This window comes from Rattus norvegicus, chromosome 14 (genome assembly GCF_021556685.1).
Source record: "Rattus norvegicus strain SHRSP/BbbUtx chromosome 14, alternate assembly SHRSP_T2T, whole genome shotgun sequence".
Classification (NCBI taxonomy): Eukaryota; Metazoa; Chordata; class Mammalia; order Rodentia; family Muridae; genus Rattus; species Rattus norvegicus.
Window position 1 is genome coordinate 84851907 of NC_141547.1, and position 19017 is coordinate 84870923.

At 42.7% G+C, this 19017-nt stretch overlaps 1 protein-coding gene across 12 annotated transcripts in view; it reads left to right on the forward strand.

The window, feature by feature from the left end:
* Positions 1-5253: 5253 nt before the first annotated feature.
* Positions 5254-19017, forward strand: part of Ankrd48 (ankyrin repeat domain 48) — a 116458-nt gene continuing 102694 nt past the window's right edge. For 6 of the 12 annotated variants that reach the window (XR_015636670.1, NM_001419749.1, NM_001419750.1 and 3 more), the window contains 5 exon segments: positions 5261-5698; positions 6683-6797; positions 7119-7292; positions 10415-10521; positions 13501-13638. Coding sequence is in view for 9 of the 12 variants with exons in the window: in NM_001419749.1 (NP_001406678.1) it covers positions 5496-5698; positions 6683-6797; positions 7119-7292; positions 10415-10521; positions 13501-13638 (737 nt within the window). In the remaining 3 variants the exon portion in view is untranslated. 12 annotated transcript variants of the gene reach the window in all.

Genomic DNA, 19017 nt, shown 5'->3' on the forward strand with positions numbered 1-19017 from the left:
CTGCTAGGTCGTGATACCATTGCTGATTTGTGTTTGCTATCCTGGCACTACTGAACCGGACTGCTGGTGTATGTGTGAAGTATCTGTGAGTGGATCGAGCTGCTGCTGCTGGTTTCTATGAACTGAACTGCTGATTTCCCGACAACACAGAAGGGATTTGCTTCAAACAACAATTTCTACACAGGTCCACTTCCAGCACACATCCTAATAACCTTTGTTTCCCACTACCTCTGGGCTAGAAGGGAGGTTAAGGTATTTAAGAATGATTATTAAAAGTAGGGTTGCTTTTTTTTTTTTGGTTCTTTTTTTCGGAGCTGGGGACCGAACCCAGGGCCTTGCGCTTCCTAGGTAAGCGCTCTACCACTGAGCTAAATCCCCAGCCCCAGTAGGGTTGCTTTTAATATTTTATTTATTTATTACATATGAGTACACTGTAGCTGTCTTCAGACACACCAGAAGAGGGCATCAGATCCCATTACAGATGGTTGTGAGCCACCATGTGGTTGCTGGGATTTGAACTCAGGACCTCAGGAAGAGCAGTTGGTGCTCTTAACCCCTGAGCCATCTCTCCAGCCCTGTTTTTTTTTTTTTTTTTAATTTTAAGTCTACAGTTAAGACTTCCAGACCTCTTATTAGAAGGCATACAGTTTTGCCTTGCTCACAAGCTTCATGTTAAAGATACAAAGGTTCCAGATGCAACCTTTTTGCTATTCCTTTACCTAAAGGACCCCACTTTGCATGACAGTTCCCAGTGATCAGCCACCTGTGTCTCATAGTAAATAATTGCATAGGAACAAGTTTATTCAAGATCTCAAAATATTAGAGCTTAAGTTAAGAGGAACTAAGAAAATATTTGAGGGTCTAGGAAGGCATTTTGAGGTCGGTAATTACAAGGAATGAAGGTTGGAGAATATGAAAAACTTGTATGGTGACAGGAAAATGATTTAAGGAACAACAAAAAAAAGTGCTTCGGATTTCTTCCCATCACTCTACCATGGTTATATTAGAACTTTGCAAGTTCAGAGTTCTAACATTAATCAATGGAGTTCTGATAAATTATTAGCCTAATTCTGGTAAAACATTCCACTATATACTACCTTAATCACTAGTTGAAGATTTTAAGTTTCCTTTGGTTGTCTTTTAACTATAGATTTAAAGATGTTTTTCAGTATGCTAAATTGATGCACATTAAGTCTTCTGGGATAGAGGGGAAGCCCTCTTGCCCCTTCTACTCCATGAAAGTTTCTTGTCTTCCCACAGCTCACCTTAAAGAGTGTTTACGCTTTTAACAATTTTATTGCTTTTGTAAACTTAAAAAGATTCTTATAAGCTTCAGGAAATCCACTCAGATCTACCTCTCATGGGCCAAGTGGACTCCCTCTGGATAAGTGCCCCTGTCAATCAATAGCCTAATTTCCCCATCTGTTGCCTATTCCAGAGGGTAGACTTCCTTGGTTTTGGGACACCTTTCCTCCAATCAACAAGACCGTGGGCCTAAAGGTTTCAAATGTACACCTAAGAAAAAAGTTTTCTCCTTAGTCTACTTTATTTTCACCTTGAATATGTGTATGTGCTTAAGCATCCTGCTAAGCCCAGGCGTTTATTCACAATTTGTATCCAGGACAGTTCCAGAGAAGCAGCCCACAGGCACTCCCTCTTGTCTACCCTCATAGAGGCTTTTACTGGGCCTGCACTTTCTTAGCCACAGATGACCCACAGACTCTGGACAGCAGTGAAACAGTCAGCCCTCCCAGAATTTGGTTGACCAGCATCCCAATTTTCTTAGGGCCCCCAAAGACAGAACCATCACTCCAAAGTCAGCAGGAATAGTTTAAAGAACATGATGACCTCACCCCTGCCCCACCATCACCCCTTTCTAATTCCTCATTTTTTAATTAAACAAAAATGGAGGATGTTGGCTTACAGACAGTTCTGCTAGTCTCGACCCAACAGTGACCTAGCAACGGGTTACATCATCATTTGCAGCCAGATGTATACCAGGCATATAAGAAGACTGTTTACCCCACATCTCTCTCTCTTTCCATCTTCTTTCTCTCTCTTCCTTTCTTTGTCCCCATGTGTTCCTGGCTGACCTTCCTTCCTCCCTTCCTCCCTTCCTCTCTCTCTGTCCTTCTCACTCCCCTCTTCTCTGCCCTTCTCATAGCCCTGTTGCCCAATTCTCCAGGTCCTGATCTCCAGCCTCCCCAATTATAAATCATCGTGATGCCTGGTATGCCCCTGCCTGCTGCAGCTTCCACTGACAAGATGCTTTTGTTTCATGGCATGAAAACTGAACAGCCTTGCTTCTGAAGGGAAGCTGTTCCTCCCCTCAAAAGGTTACACTCGGAAGTCTTTACCCAGCAGAAATGAGGGCTTCTCTATAGCTGCATAGATGCCTGTCTACTCCCTTAGCCTTCACCAGCCTATAGACTCTCACTCCTCCCCTAGGCCCTGTGCAATAAGGCAGAGATGCATACAGCAGGTGGTGGGGAGTGACTGGATACTTAGGTGAGGGTCTCATGACACCCTTCCTCATGGTGGAGCAGGCAAACAGTCCACAGATCCAGCTAGGATAATCATTTTGTAATGGAGCATAAGTTACTGAATTAGGATGCATGTGTATATTATCTTCTCTAGGTCTTGTTTAATTGACATTTAACTTTTAACTTTATTGTAATTAGCAAGTGATACTTGTGGCAGCTATAGGGACTAGATGCTCCCTTCCACGGAGTATTCATGTTTCCACAGTTTCCGTCACACAATGCCAAAGCACTAGGGTGTTTTAAAACTGTTGAATGTTGTCCCAGAAAGCCCAAGTTTCAGAATCATGGCTGCCAACTTAACATCATGATCTTGGATTAAAAAAAAAAAAAAGTATGCTCTCTGAGTCTCAGTTTTTCAGCATACAAACCACATTCGTAATATCTGTGTTTCCCACATTAGAAGATAATTGGCAACATGATATAATGTGAATGTGACTTGTTCTAAAAAGTGAAGATTATAGCATCATCAAGGTGCATGAGCTCCTATTTCCTTAATACATGGGAATCTTTTAATAGTATTCCAAGATTTGAAACAAATACGATGACAAAGCTAAGGGAAGAATTTAGATTTCCTCAGTGTGGTGGTTTGAATGAGAGTGAGCCCCTTAGACTCCTATATTTGAATGCTTAGTTGCTGGTTAGTGGAACTGATTGGGAGGGATTAGAGGCATGGCTTTGTTGAAGTAGATGTTGCCTTATTGGAAGAGGTATGTTGGTTTTAAGGTTTCAAAAGCCCACACCAGGCCCATCCACTTCTCTCTCTCTCTCTCTCTCTCTCTCTCTCTCTCTCTCTCTCTCCCACCCTCTCTCTCCTTCTCCCTCTCTCCCTATGGATCAGGTTGCACAGCTCTCAGCTACTGCTCTAGCACCACACCTTCCTGTCTCTTGCCCTGGTGATCATGAACTAACACTCTAAAACCATATAAGCTCCCAGTTAAATGCTTCCTTTTATAAAAATTGCCTCAGTCATGATGTTTCTTAACATCAATAGAACAGTGACTTAGAAGTTGGTATCAGGGAGTGGAGTATTTCTTTGATAGTTCTGACCAGGCGTTTGTAGGAGATATATGGGAAAACTTTAGGTCTTTGGGCTAAAAAAGTGATTGGGCACTTTAAGTAGAACTTAAGGGACCATCCTAATAGGAGCACAGAAAAGAGTAGTGCTTTGGGAGAGGTAGAATCCATGGGCCTAGCTCAGGTTTTAGAGAGGAAGAATATTGGCAATTGGTCTAAAGACAATTCTTGTGATATTTTGGCAAAGACTATGGCTGCTTTTTGCCCTTGTCCTGAGAATCTGCCTGAGGCTAAATTGTAGATTTTTGGACCAGTATCAATGGCAGAGGAAATTTCAAGACAGTCTAGTATTTATTGTGCTACATGATTAAGAGTGACCACTCTTATGCAGATCTACAGTGAAAGGGGGCTAATGACTGGGGTCTGGATCTCTTCCTCTGAGACTTTCACAGCGTTAATGCTGGCTACCTCACCACTGCTCATCTCTTGAGTATTCGTGAAGCAGGACAGATGCAGAGCAGGTGGGTGCTACGTGCTCTACTCCGACCTTCCTGGGCACTGTTGATTTTTGGGTAAGCGCATGGATGGTCAGCCAAGGATGGAGCTAGGGGTAGCAGTGAATTTGGGTCCCACTTCCTTAGTTGATGGCACCAAGGAAGTGTGAGACAGGGTCTGGCAGACAATGGGACCTGGAAGGGAGAAACGGAAAAGGAAGCCAAATGCAAAGTAAGGAATAAAGAATGCAGAGAAGACATTGGCCAAAGAACTAGGGCAGAGAGTTAGAGATTCAGTCAAATCCTGGCTGGAAACTGCTACTTACCAGCACTTTACATGAGGAGTGGATGTGTGGTGGCCAGAAAGATAAAGGAAATGTAGAGGCAGAAGCGGGAGGGGAGGGGGAGAGGGAGAGAGGGAGAGGAAGAGAAAGAGAGAGAGGAAGAGAAGGAAAAGAGGGGGAGGAGGAGAGGAAGGAACAGGACAATGGGACAAGGCTGTGACATCAGGATCTATCTGCTTAAGGTGACATTCTAGCATAATTAAGAAAGATGTCTGAGATAAGTCAATTAAAAGGTAAAGTTCTTAAATATTATGCTATGATCCAAATAAACCCTGAAGATTTAAAAAGGGGGGAGGGAGTGAGCAGAGACCGTACTCCTGAGGACCCAATAAGTGGGGTGAGAGGCAGCAGAAGCGTGATCTTATCTGGAGAGCGTGCAGTTTCTCCACATCAGCTTGCACACCACGACACATACTGTCGCCATCTATAAAATCACTAATGTAGTGTTCCGTTATTGCAACTGCTAGTCTCTGGGGGTGGGGTGGGGTTGTGTGTAAACAGTCCGTACGGAGAGTCTGAGATTTCTTCGCTCTCTTGCTTACTTGTTGGGAAACGGTCTCTGTACTGTCATCCAGGCTGGTTGGGCATGCAAGATGATGCTGGCCTCAAGTTTGAATTCTGAGGAAGGTATTCTTGGAAACCAGCTTTTAGCGGTCTGACGTTCCACCTTAAGGGAGTTTTGTTCCAAGGCTGTGAGTAGTAAGTCTTGTGCTTTGGGACCATCCGCCTAGTGGTGTACACATTTGATGCTTGAAGGCACAGTTGCTCGCGAGCCTGGCATAGCGCTGCGCACTGTTGGTTCCGTGCTTTGATTGGTTGCCTGGGGTCTTTGGAGCACGTGCACACTGTGTTGCTGGGCAACGACAGTCCTGCCAACTGCCTAAGAGGTGGAGGGATGCTAAACCTTGGGGCTCTTCTGTGGGCGCATCCTGGCGGGATTCCGAGACTTGGTTTTCTCTACACTGGGACTGGCTGGCAGTGGCTAAAACTGGGACCTAAAGAACTGTGTTACTGTGAGCATTGAGGTGGTTATTGAGAGGAAGTAAGGCACTGTAAACACTGAGTTCTGGAGGGGTAGAGATAGGGACACAGTCTGAGCCATGAAGAGGATCTTCAAGGGTCATTCGCCCTGGGGCTTCCTGAGCTTTAGGCATGCCGAGAACCAAGAACCTCCCAGGTACCTCACTGGGTACACGCCTGTGAAAAGGATCCACAAAGCTGCAAGCATGGGCGACATACCCCAAGTGCAGAAATTGCTTGAATTTGGGAATATTGACGTGAACATTACAGACCGGAAGAAAAGGTTAGAGGGCACGGGGGTGGGGGTGGGAGGTGGACCGGAACAGGGGGAAATGAGTGGCATCAGGCCTTAAGGAGAGAAAACTGATCTTGGCCCTGGGAGTGGAGAGGGGAAGCTAAAGCCTGCTTGAACGGGAGATGCTAACTTTTCTTCCTACTACAGACTCCTCAGCACCTGAAACCCCGGATGGGTCCAGAGCCCAGGCTTTCTTATGAGAAGCAAAGCAAAAACTGAACTTTAGTTTAACTGGTTTTCAACCTCCATATAATTCTGTCTTCAGAACACTCTATGGACAGTTTAAATGTGGTTTCACCTGCAACGTTGAGGATACATAGCATTTTCTTTAAATGTGCACATGAAAAAAAATTGATAGTGTGATGGGTCCTAGGGCCAGAAGTTGATTCAATAAAAGTCCAGATTCATTTTATTTCACGGTAACAAAGGACTTCATGTTATTTCCTGAGGGACCGTACACGGAGGCTGAAGTGTGAAGAGGGCTTCACATTCAGTTATTCAGGGAGGCCATCTTCATTTACCAGCGTGCTGATGCAGCCAGTAGTCCGGCTGGCCCTGGAGTGGGATAGTTTGGTTAGCACCCATCTTCGTTACACAGTAGGTGAAGCTCCGAAGTTCCCACTGGCGCTCCATTAGCCTCAGCTGCTTCCTTGGTGCAGAAGCAGACGGTCCACTAGAGGCCTTCGCATCTCTGAGACCATCCAAGCCATGGACTTGCCAATGTGGTCCCTAGATCAGGACGACCACAGTTAACAACACGTTCCCAATCTTCCTTTGCAAAATTGTCCAGGGTCTCAGTTGCAATGCCCTCCCCCTTTGGGATCCTCCATGTTTAACCGCTCTTTCTCAGCACTGCTAAATAGGAAAAGAATTTCAAGTAGGCTGTTCGGCTTCAGAAGAAAAATGCGTGTAGTCCCAGCGCAGCTGTCTCTTCTACTGCACAGTAGCCCTCAGGTGCGCTCTCTCTCCCAGGACCGCTCTGCACTATGCCTGTGCTCACGGCCAGTCAGAAATGGTGAGCCTCTTGCTGTGGTACGACTGCAACATCGAAGCCCGAGACCGAGAGGAAAGCACAGCTCTGATCAAGGTAACCAGCAAGCGGGGCCAAAGACGAACTAGTACAATCCCCAGATCCTGAGGTGTGGGAGGCCTGGACCCTGTCATGTGGGAGGCAGACGCGAGCGTGTACCCTGTCTTACTGGAGGCAGAGGCGGGAGCACTGTGACTCCACACGAGCCCTGGGTGTGCAGGTTATGACAACACATTCTCAAAACTTAAAAAGAAAGAAAGAAAACTTGAATAAAAAAGAATGTCTGGCATTTAAGTGTAACAATTTGGTGAAATCCGTGGAAGGATTATCTGGAATTGCTTGAGCTGAGAGTCTGTTTCCTTGGGACAATCCCCACAGGCCACACAGCGCCAGCATGAGATCTGTGTGAAGATCCTTCTGGAAAACGGCGCGGACCCAAACGCCGTCGATGCTTATCATATCACGGCCCTCCACTACGCGGTCTACAACAACGACACGGCCATAGCCGCCAAGCTTCTGTCGTTCAATGCAAACACTGAAATTAAGACAAAGGTAGCACACAACTTTATATCCCGAATACTTAAAAGGCATTAAGTATGCCTGGACAGTATGTGGGACCATTTCCACCTGCAGAAGCTGAAAGTGAGAAGTCTTTGGTTAAAAAAAAAAGTGGTTTAAAAAACATATGTCAAATGTTCTTCAACATAGGTCATCAAAGGTTTCTTTCTAAATATAATTTAAATATCTTCACCAGTTTTTCCCAGTGAGAGTAAAAGGAGACATGAAAACAAAATTTCTCTTAGAATTTGGCCAGGCACGGTAGTACAGGTCTTTGATCCCAGCACTTGGGAGGCTGAGGCAGGGGGATCTCTGTGAGTTTGAGGCCAGCCTGTACCGGTGAGACCCAGTCTCAACAAGCAAACAAGTGAAGTCTAGAATCAGACTTGACCTGAAAACTCAAACAAAAACGTTTTATGGTAAATGAAAGATATTACTAGTGACACTTTAAAATGACTTCTCTCTGAGGTGAGGCTGACTCAGGAAAAATGGTGGGAAGAAAATTATCTTAAATGTGCAGGATGAATCAGAATGAAGGGTCCTCACGGGCAAAGACAAGGAAGGTCCCGTGGTTTAATTCTATCCTATCCGTTTGTTTAGAAAACTGCGCCCTTCATTCTTACCTGAGAAGGAAGGGGCTGAGCTCCAAGCATGGTCAGTGTTTGGATTCAGGCAAATGCAAGGAGCTAGCATAGCAGTGGTTATAGGTCACACAAAGGGGGAGGCCAGTTAATTTGGGGACACATTCCCTGTTTCTGTCAGTAAGTACCATTTAGATGGTACTCGGCTCTCAAGTCTGTATGTCTTGCTGGCAGATGAACAATACATTACTCGTGTGTGTGCGTGTGTGTGCGTGTGTGTGCGTGTGTGTGTTAGCATAAGAGATGATACTTGCTAGAAAGAGTCCGGGTCCACGCCCCCCCCCCACACACAGTGCTTCACAACCATTGGTAACCCCAGTTACTCAAAGTTTTGGTCACCTTCTTTTGACTCCCATAGGCACTGCAGGCCAGAGGTACACATATATAGGCAAAACACCTATACACATAAAATGAAAAGAAATATATCTTCTTTAAAAGTATTAAAAATATCTCCATGAGCTTCTGAGTTGGCAAAACCTGGTTTCAGTGAAAGGAAAAAATTGCAAAAACTTGTTTTTGCCCATAATCGTGGTGGTTTGAATAGGAATGGCCCCCGTAGACTCCTGTATTTGGATGCTTGGCCCGTAGGAAGTGACACTATTAGGAGGCGTCCTTGTTGGAGGAAGGGTGTCACTGTGGGACAGGCTTTGAGGTTTCATATGCTCAGTTCTGGCCAGTGACACATGGTCTCCTTACTGCCTGAGGATCAAGATGTAGGAACTTTCAGCTCCTTCTCCAGCACCATGTCTGCCTGCCACTATGTTTGCTGCCATGACAACAATGAACTAAACCTCTGAAACTGTAAGCCAGCCCCAACGAAATGTTTTCCTTTATAAGAGCTGCTGTGGTCATAGGGCCTCCACATAACAATGGAAACCCTAAGACAAGTACTTAGACTCAATAACAGAGAGAGAGAGTAACGCAAAGGCTGGAGTCAAGGTGATCCAAGAGCAGTTGTCCATTCCTAAACTGTAGGAGGCATCGGAAGAGGCTTTTTTTTTTTTTTTTTTGGTTCTTTTTTTCGGAGCTGGGGACCGAACCCAGGGCCTTGCGCTTCCTAGGTAAGCGCTCTACCACTGAGCTAAATCCCCAGCCCCCGGAAGAGGCTTTTAAAGCAACCGAATTCCACTTCCGGAGAGCCTTCAGAACTGCCTATAAACCAGACCCCACTTATACCAAGGCCCATCCGTTGCTAGGGAATCATCTGGGCATTCCCTCAGGTCACCAAAGTTTCCTCTGCATGTACTGAGGTTGGTGTCTTCTTCTTCTTTTTTTTTCTTTTTCTTTTTCTTTTTTTTTTTTTTTGGAGCTGGGGACCGAACCCAGGGCCTTGCGCTTGCTAGGCAAGTGCTCTACCACTGAGCTAAATCCCCAACCCCGGTGTCTTCTTTTTGAAACAGTGTTTACAAAATGTCACGGTTTCCAACATTGTTTCTACAATGGATAAAGATTATGTATAATATTACACACACACACACACATACACACACACACACATACACAAACACACACACACACACACACACACACTTCATGTTAATATCTTAGAAATAACTGTGGAGTGTCTAAAACAGAACTAGAATCACAGTGAATTTTAGTGCATTTTCAGGAGTACTGAGTTCTAGTTCTGCTAGAGGAAGAGTATACTGAGCTTAAATGACTGATGCACTGACACACTTTTGCCTGCACTGAGCACTCAGACTTTGTTAGAAACTTGCAATTTTTTAAAAAGATTTATTTATTTTATGTATGTGGATACACTGTAGCTGTCTTCACACACACACCAGAAGAGGGCACCAGATCCCATCACAGATGGTTGTGAGCCACCATGTGGTTGCTGGGACTTGAACTCAGGACCTCTGGAAGAGCAGTCAGTGCTCTTAACCACTGAGCCATCTCTCCAGCCCCTTTGTTTGTTTGTTTTTAGCGTGTGAATTTTAATATAGATCTTTAGTGGCCTGTGTTAGAGCAGCATCCCATGACTTTAGAAAGATCAAATGTGTCTCTCTCATGACTTGGTGGAAACGTATTATTGGAACTCTCAAAACAATATGTTGTTTTCTTCAAAGCAAATGTCCCTACAAAAAGAGCAAGGACAAATAGGAATTATTCAAAATGCAGCATCTCATTCTCCAGGGTCTGTAGAGCACATAGCCTTGCAGCATTCTCCAAACTCGATCACCATGTTATCTTCCGGGCTGGATAATCTTAACCCGTTCAAGAAAAGTGCTTCGATTCTTTACTGCTCTGGACTTACTTGATACAGCCTTTTACGGTGGCCTCGGCATTCAGAATGACAGGACTGAGTGCTTGGAATCTGAGACTGCTGGGCTGAGTTTGGCAAACACTGGTCAGAGTTGTGTATGTGTGCCTGGTCAGCTCCAGAGATGGGTGGTTTCCTTTGCAGGGTCTTAAATTTGTAGCTGACTGAGAATCGCTTAACCGTGAGTTGGGAATTGCTTTCCGTTTCCACAGAATGGCTACACGCCACTCATCCTCGCAGTGCTGGAAAACAAACAGGAGATGGTGGAACTCTTGCTGCGGGCTGCGGCCAACATAAACGCCCTGGATAACTGCAAGAGGTATCTGTGAAAACTTAAAAACCTTGCGGCGGTCTAGAGTGGCCACGGTCATGTAAAGCGTCAATACAAAAGTCTTAAGAATTTAACTTATGCCTATAGGGATCACGTTAAACCAAAGAACAGGTAGGTAGGAATTAACAGTGCAACTTAGTCCCTCTCAGCATGTAGTGGAGCCCACAGCTATGTTTAATATTGACTGATTTTGTTATCTTGAATCAATTTCCTTTTAGTCAGGATTTTATATTAGATAAAAAGTTTCACATTTGTCTTCTTGTTGGAAGTGGAGACTTCTAGTTTAAGATGACAATGATTTTTTAAAAAACAACTTTACAGTATTTCCCATTCCTCTGTGTTTTATATATTTTTCTTGTTTTTCTTTTTCCTTCCTTCTCTTCCTCCCCCTTCATCCCTCCATCCCTCCCTCCCTCCCGTCCCTCCTCCTTTTTTTGTTTTTGTTTTTGTTTTTGTTTCTGAGACAGGGTTTCTCTGTGTAGCCTTGGCTGTCCTAGAACTCACTTTGTAGACTAGGCTGGCCTTGAATTCAAAGATCCCACCTTTCAAGTGCTGGAATCGAAGGCCGGTGTCACCACGCCAGCTTTACATTTCTTTTAAAATGCTTTATTTATGAGAAATAATTTTGAAAATCACTTTGCTTCTTTGACGGCTCTTTGCCTTGTGTTGCTTTGAATGAAGAATATTAATGTTCGATTATTTATAAATGACTATGCATCATTAGATTTACTCAGTCTCCCCCACCCCCTATGGTTCACATTGATGTGTTCAGCTATTCCTTAGTCTGAACAAGTACATAAAAGAAAGCATTTAATGGAGGAAAGATTTATTTTGCTATACAGTTTCACAGGCACTAACCCATGGTGGGCTAGACTGCTGTCTTTGAGGTAAAGTTAAGGTAGCCTCTGAGAGGGAGTGGGAGCCAAAGGCAGAGGAGGATCTCATCTCAGAGTCATGTGCAGAAAAACAAGGTCCCCAGGACAAGGCAGACACCCCTAGTGACCCAGGTCCTCCCCCAGGACCCACATCCTAAAAATGAGCCATCCCTGATCTCACAATGAGTTATACAGTGATGAAGTGATTGCTCCTTTGGTCCAGTCACCTCAGGGCACGGCCAACACAGGCCCAGTTACTCTGTGTTTGTCTCGGGCTCATATTCAAATCATAACAGATACCTACTCACTGAGCTAGCATGCACAGAGGGACCTCGGTTAGAGAAACTTCCATTAATGAAAACACGCTATGGGTGATTGATAAAGAGAGACCCTACCTCCCTTCCCACAAGGTTTATCCATACCTCAGGAATATTATCACCAAATACACTTCCTGATATTAAAATCAAACTATTCCTTTTTATCACTTAAAACTATTCATCTTGGGGATGGGGATTTAGCTCAGTGGTAGAGCGCTTACCTAGGAAGCGCAAGGCCCTGGGTTCGGTCCCCAGCTCCAAAAAAAAGAACCAAAAAAAAAAAACTATTCATCTTATTCATATGTATGAATATTTTGCTTACATGTGCATGTGCACCAGTTAATCTGTCTGGTGCTCATGGAGATAAAAACAGGGCGTTTGCTCTCCTGGAATTGGAGTCAGACAGCTGTGAGCCAATGGACATGGGCACTAGAAGCTGAAACTGGGTCTTGTCTACAAGAGCATTAGGTGCTCTTATCCACTGAGCTGTCTCTCCAGTCTGCCACTGTAAGGATGATATTCTTGAAGGGTGGTTTTCAGATCCTAAATCAGCACCCAGCAAAGGTAGTCAGCCTCGTTAACTACAATTACTGTTATCTTTAATTTTTAAAGATTTATAGGGTTGGAGATTTAGCTCAATGATAGAGCACTTGCCTAGCAAGCGCAAGGCCCTGGGTTTGGTCCCCAGCTCCGAAAAAAGAAAAAAGAAAAAAAAAAAGAAAAAAAGATTTATTTCACTTTAAGATGGATTTATTATGTATACAGTGTTCTGCCTGCATATATGTCTGCACACCAGAAGAGGGCATTGGATCCCATTACAGATGCTTGTGAGCCACCATGTGGTTGCTGGGATTTGAACTCAGGACCTCAGGAAGAGCACTCAGTGCTCTTAACCTCTGAGCCACCTCTCTAGCCCTTTATTTTATTTTTTTAGTGTGTATGAAAGTTTTAATTGTATATATGTTTGAGTACCACTTGTAGTCCGGTACCTGAGGAAGTCAGGAGAAGGCATCAGATCCTCTGGAGCTGGAGTTATAGATGGTTGTAAGCCACCATGTAGGTGCTGAGAATTGAAACCGTATCCTCTGCAAGAATAAATGTTCTTAACTGTTGAGTTATTTCAACCATCTGTAATTATCTTCACTGCTAATAGTTTACATTAATAACTTTTAAAAGTTAACACGGGGTTGGGGATTTAGCTCAGTGGTAGAGCACTTGCCTAGCAAGCGCAAGGCCCTGGGTTCGGTCCCCAGCTCTGGAAAAAAAGAAAAAAGAAAAAAAAAGTTAACACAAACATTTCCCTTTTTTGGCCTGTTGCTGACTATGAATTATGGTATATCACACCAGGCTAGGGAAGCAATGGAAACTTTGTCCTTTAATTTCACCCACTTCAGGTAAATAATCTAGTTACATTATTGTCTGTTGCAAGGCATGGAATGCTACTGAGTAGCACAGCGGGGGAACACAGGGAATCTTGGTTCTTCCCTTCCAGTGCTGGAGATAATAAAGGCCAATGAATGCCTTCCTCACGATGCTTCTGTCTACTCTTCATTGCTAATGGCCGCTCTAACACACAGACAAGATAGGAACTTGGTGAAAGATAGCTGAGTAGTTGTTTCTATGGGGTCACTAACGTGTGTCAGGGAGCCTGGTGTGGTAGAACTTGCCCGGTCTACATAGTGCACATCAGGTCAGCCCCATCTCAAAAACAGAAAACAATAACAACAAACAAATGAGGTAAGTGCATCAGGGTGATGTTCCATTTGGTCTTTTAGGTCCGCCCTCATACATGCTGTGAGAATTCAGTCCAAAAACATGATCAGCCTTCTTCTCCAGCAAGGTGCTGACCCATCTTTGGTGGACATCTATGGAGCCACTGCACAAAGCTATGCTGTTTTTGAAACCTTTCAAGTGTAAGTGTTTATATTATAATATAGGATAACTTCAAGTAGATATTTCTAATGGTTAGAACCATCCATATTTATGCATCCAATGAAACTCTGAGAAATTTTGGAATGGCTATGAGTTAGTTGACTTCATCCATTAGAAACTAAGTAAAATGCCAAACTAGGCTGGAGTAGCAAAAGGCACAGAGCTCTTGGAGGCAAGGCTGGGGGTTGAACTAGGATTCACATCTGCTAGGTTTGTTCTACCACTGAGCTGTACTCCTAACTCCTCTCTCAGGCATGTTAAGTCCCCTGTCCTTAAGACTGGAACCCTTTCATTCCAACTAAAAGACTCACACGGGGATATAGTGTCCCATCTCTAAATTGTCTAATTATCTATTTGGGTCTTTTAATACAAAATTTAGTAGAAAATGTGGTTAGCTCCTTTTGTGAGTTGTCTCCCTCAATACCATCCTTTAACATTTTTTAAAAACTATTTTTACCTTATACGTATGGAAGTTTGCCTGCATATGCATATGTCTTTGAATCACTTACATGGCTGGTGCTTGCAGAGGCCAGAAGAGGGTGTTTGATCTTCTGGAACTGGAGACGTCATGGGAGTGTCAGAAAGCAAATCTAGGTCCTCTGACAGAGCGCCAGAGTCAGTGTCCTTACCACTGAGCCAGCTCTCCAGGCCCCAGTTGACAGTTTTAATGTCTGAATGTTTCTTTCTGGGAAGAGATGCCTAATAACATTGCACAGATGTTTCTTTGGCTTTTTTACATTCAGACTTTCTGGTTGACTGACAGAAGCCATCTAGGAAAGGCTGGGGCAAGCCAGTGAGTTATCTGGAGAAGGCCCACTGGTTTGCATGGCTGTGGTAGGCATGCTCTGAGATGCAAGGTCATCAGAGACTTCATCCCAGGATTGCTTCTTGCTGCTGATCTGCCTTTCCTGTCAGCATTACAGAGCTTAATGATTCCTGGTATCAGCCCACCCTATTGGGCAAATTTCCTGAAGTCAATATGAAGATTTACTCTCCGATAGTAATGCTGTATAGATGAATTGATGATTTCACAATCCCTCATAGTGATTTTATAGAACTCTTAAATTGATGCAAGTAATCCCCAAACCCTTATAGAATGAAGATACAAATAGGCTCTGTAAACCTTCATGTGTCACGGGCTAATTGCACTAGGATAAGAAAGCAGGCTGGAAACAAATTTGTGATCAAGGCAAAACATTCATTTTAGGTTAAGTCCAAGCATGAAACCACAGATTTGCACTATGATAACGCCTAGGCCACATGAAACTGTTGCTTTGAACTTATAATGAGCTTATAAACTGAAATATGGATTTGAACTTACTATGAACATCCTTCTGTAACTCCCTTTTTGTGTAACATTTCATTTATGAGGTAATTTTTTTAAAGAATTTTTGTTTAACAAGGTATAAAAAGACCAGAAAGAAAAAATAAAATGTGGCTATTAGGCCTCAGCCCCATCTAAAAAATATATATACATATAGAGAGACATATGTACATACATGTGCAGATATGTGTGTGTGCACGTATGAATGAACACTTGTGGAATTGTTTTAACAGGTGGTCCAGATCAGCCAAAGTATGTGTCTGTGTGCTTGTGTCTGTGTGTGTCTGTGTGCTTGTGTCTGTGTGTGTCTGTGTGTCTGTGTGTGCTTGAATTCTCCCTTTCTTCTTTTCTCTCTGGTCACCTCACCAAAAGTTAACCAATTGCAAGCCTCTAGCCTGGCCATAGAGAAACCCTTGAGCCAAAGAGAAATTAAGCCTTTTTTCTAATAACCCAGCTTGAGTCAAATTACCAGAAGTGGGCAGCATTTAGCCACAGAATAGCAAGGGAGAATTAAATTTCTAAAGGCCATCAGCTTCTGACCTCAAAAAGAGTAAGAGAGAGGTACAAAGCCAGATATTGTCAGTCTTTGTCATTTGTCCTATGTTGTGTCCCACTTCTGTACCTGATCTCTTCCAGGGCTGGTCCTTAGCAATTAACATTTCCAAGGGGTTTCTCAGCTGAATCTGTTCAGGTAGCAAAAGACACAAGAAGCAGTCACTGGCACCTTAGTTCATTGTTAAAGAGACGACATCCAGCCCAGGCTACTGTATCCAGCAAAACTCTCAATTAACATAGATGGAGAAACCAAGATATTCCATGACAAAACCAAATTTACACAATATCTTTCCACAAATCCAGCCCTACAAAGGATAACAGAGGGAAAATTCCAACACAAGGACGGAAACTACACCCTAGAAAAAAAGCAAGAAAGTAATCTTCTTGGAACAAGCCCAAAAGAAGAGAGCTACACAAACATAATTCCACCTCTAACAACAAAAATAACAGGAAACAACAACTATTCCTAATATCTCGTAACATCAATGGACTCAATTCCCCAATTAAAAGACATAGACTAACAGACAAGATACATAAAGAGGACCTAGCATTTTGCTGCATACAGGAAACACACCTTGGTGACAAAGACAGACACTACCTCAGTGTAAAAGGCTAGAAAACAATTTTCCAAGCAAATGGTCCCAAGAAACAAGCTAGAGTAGCCATTCTAATATTGAATAAAATCGACTCTCAACCAAAAGTTATCAAAAAAGATAAGAAAGGACACTTCATATTCATCAAAGAAAAATCCAACAAGATGAACTCTCAAACCTGAATATCTATGCTCCAAATGCAAGGGCACCTACATTCAAAAAAAAAAAAAACATTACTAAAGCTCAAAGCACACATTGAACCTCACACAATAGTAGTGGGAGACTTCAATACCCCACTCTTAGCAATAGACAGATCACGGAAACAGAAACTAAACAAAGACACAGAGAAACTAACAGAAGTTTTGAACCAAATAGATTTAACAGATATCCTAAAACGAAAGAATATACCTTCTTCTCAGCACCTCATGGTACCTTCTCCAAAATTGACCATATAATCCATCACAAAACAGGCCTCAATAGATATAAGAAGATTAAAATAATCCCATGCATCCCATCAGATCACCATGGACTAAGGCTGGTCTTCAGTAACAACAAAAACCACAGAAGGCCCCATACACGTGGAAGCTCTACTCGATGGTAACTTGGTCAAGGAAGAAATAAGGAAATTAAAGACTTTTTAGAATTTATGCAAATAAAGGCACAACATATCCAAACTTATGGGACACAATGAAAGCAGTGCTAAAAGGAAAACTCATAGCTCTGAGTGCCTCTAAAAAGACACTAGAGAGAACATACACCAGCAGCTTGACAGCACACGTAAAAGCTCTAGAACAAAAAGAAGCAAATACGCTCAAGAGGAGTAGGAGGCAGGAAATAATCAAACTCAGACCTGAAATCAACCAAGTAGAAACAAAAAGAACTATACAAAGAATCAACAAAACCAGGAGCTGGTTCTTTGAGAAAATCAACAAGATAGATAAACCCTTAGCCAGACTAACCAGAGGGCTCAGAGAGAGTATCCAAATTAACAAAATCAGAAATGAAAAGGGAGACACGGCAATAGAATCTGAGAAAATTCAAAAAACCATCAGATCCTTCTGCAAAAGTCTATACTGAACAAGACAGGAAAATCTGGATGAAATGGACAATTTTCTAGACAGATATCAGGTACCAAAGTTCAATCAAGATCAGATAAACCATCTAAACAATCCCATAACTCCTAAAGAAATAGAATCAGTTATTAAAAGTGTCTCAACCAAAAGAAAGCCCAGAACCAGATGGGTTCAGTGCAGAATTCCATCAGACCTTCATAGAAGACCTCATACCAATACTGTCCAAACTATTCCACAAAATAGAAACAGAAGGAGCACTACCCAATTCCTTCTATGAGCAACAATTACTCTTATACCTAAACCACACAAAGACCCAAGAAGAGAACTTCAGACTGATTTCCCCTATGAATATTGACACAAAAATAATAAAATTCTCACAAACCAAATCCAAGAACACATCAAAATGATCATCCATCATGATCAAGTAGGCTTCATCCCAGGGATGCAGGGATGGTTCAATATATGAAAATCCATCAACGTAATGGACTGTGTAAACAAACACAAAGAAGACAACCACGTGATCACCTTAGTAGATGCTGAGAAGGCATTTGACAAAATTCAGCACCCCTTCATGTTAAAAGTCTTGAAAGATCAGGAATTAAAGGCCCATATCTAAACCTAGTAAAAACAATATACAGCAAACTAGTAGCCTACATCAAACTAAATGGAGAGAAACTTGAAGCAATCCCACTAAAATCAGGGACTATACAAGGCTGCCCACTCTCTCCCTACCTATTCAATATAGTACTCGAAGTCCTAGCCAGAGCAATCAGACAACAAAAGGACATCAAAGGGATACAAATTGGAAAGGAAGAAGTCAAAATATCACTATTTGCAGATGATATGATAGCATACTTAAGTGACCCCAAAAGTTCCACTAGAGAACTACTAAGCCTTATAAACAACTTCAGCAAAGTGGCTGGATGTAAAACCAACTCAAATCAGTAGCTTTCCTCTACTCAAAGGATAAACAGGCTGAGAAAGAAAGACACCCTTCACAATACTCACAAATATAAAATACTTCAGTGTGACTATAACCAAGCAAGTGAAAGATCTGTATGACAAGCACTTCAAGTCTCTGAAGAAAGGAATTGAAGATCTCAGAAGATGAAAAGATCTCCCATGCTCCTGGATTGGTGGGATTAATATTGTAAAAATGGCCATCTTGCCAAAAGCAATCTACAGATTCAATGCAATCCCCACCAAAATTCCAACTCAATTCTTCATAGATTTAGAAAAAAAAAAAGCAATTTGCAAATTCATTTGGAATAACAAAAAACCCAAGATACTGAAAACTATACTCAACAATAAAAGAACTTCTGGGGGAATCACCATCCCTGACTTCAAGTAGTATTACAGAGCAATAGTCATTAAAAACTGTGTGGTATTGGTACAGAGACAGACAGATAGATCAGCGGAATAGAGTTGAAGACCCAGAAATGAATCCATGCACCTATGGTCACTTGATCTTTGACAAAGGAGCTAAAACCATCCAGTGGTAAAAAGACAGCATTTTCAACAAATGGTGCTGGTTCAACTGGAAGTCAGTATATAGAAGAATGCAAATTGATCCATTCTTATTGCCTTGTACAAAGCTTAAGTCCAAGTGGATCAAGGACCTTCACATAAAACCAGATACACTCAAACTAGTAGAAGAAAAAGTGGGGGAAGAGCCTCAAACACATGGGCACTGGGAAAAATTTTCTGAACAGAACACCAATGGTTTATGCTCTAAGATCAAGAATGGACAAGTGGGACACATGCTCCACTATGTTCATAGCAGCCTTATTTATAATAGCCAGAAACTGGAAAGAA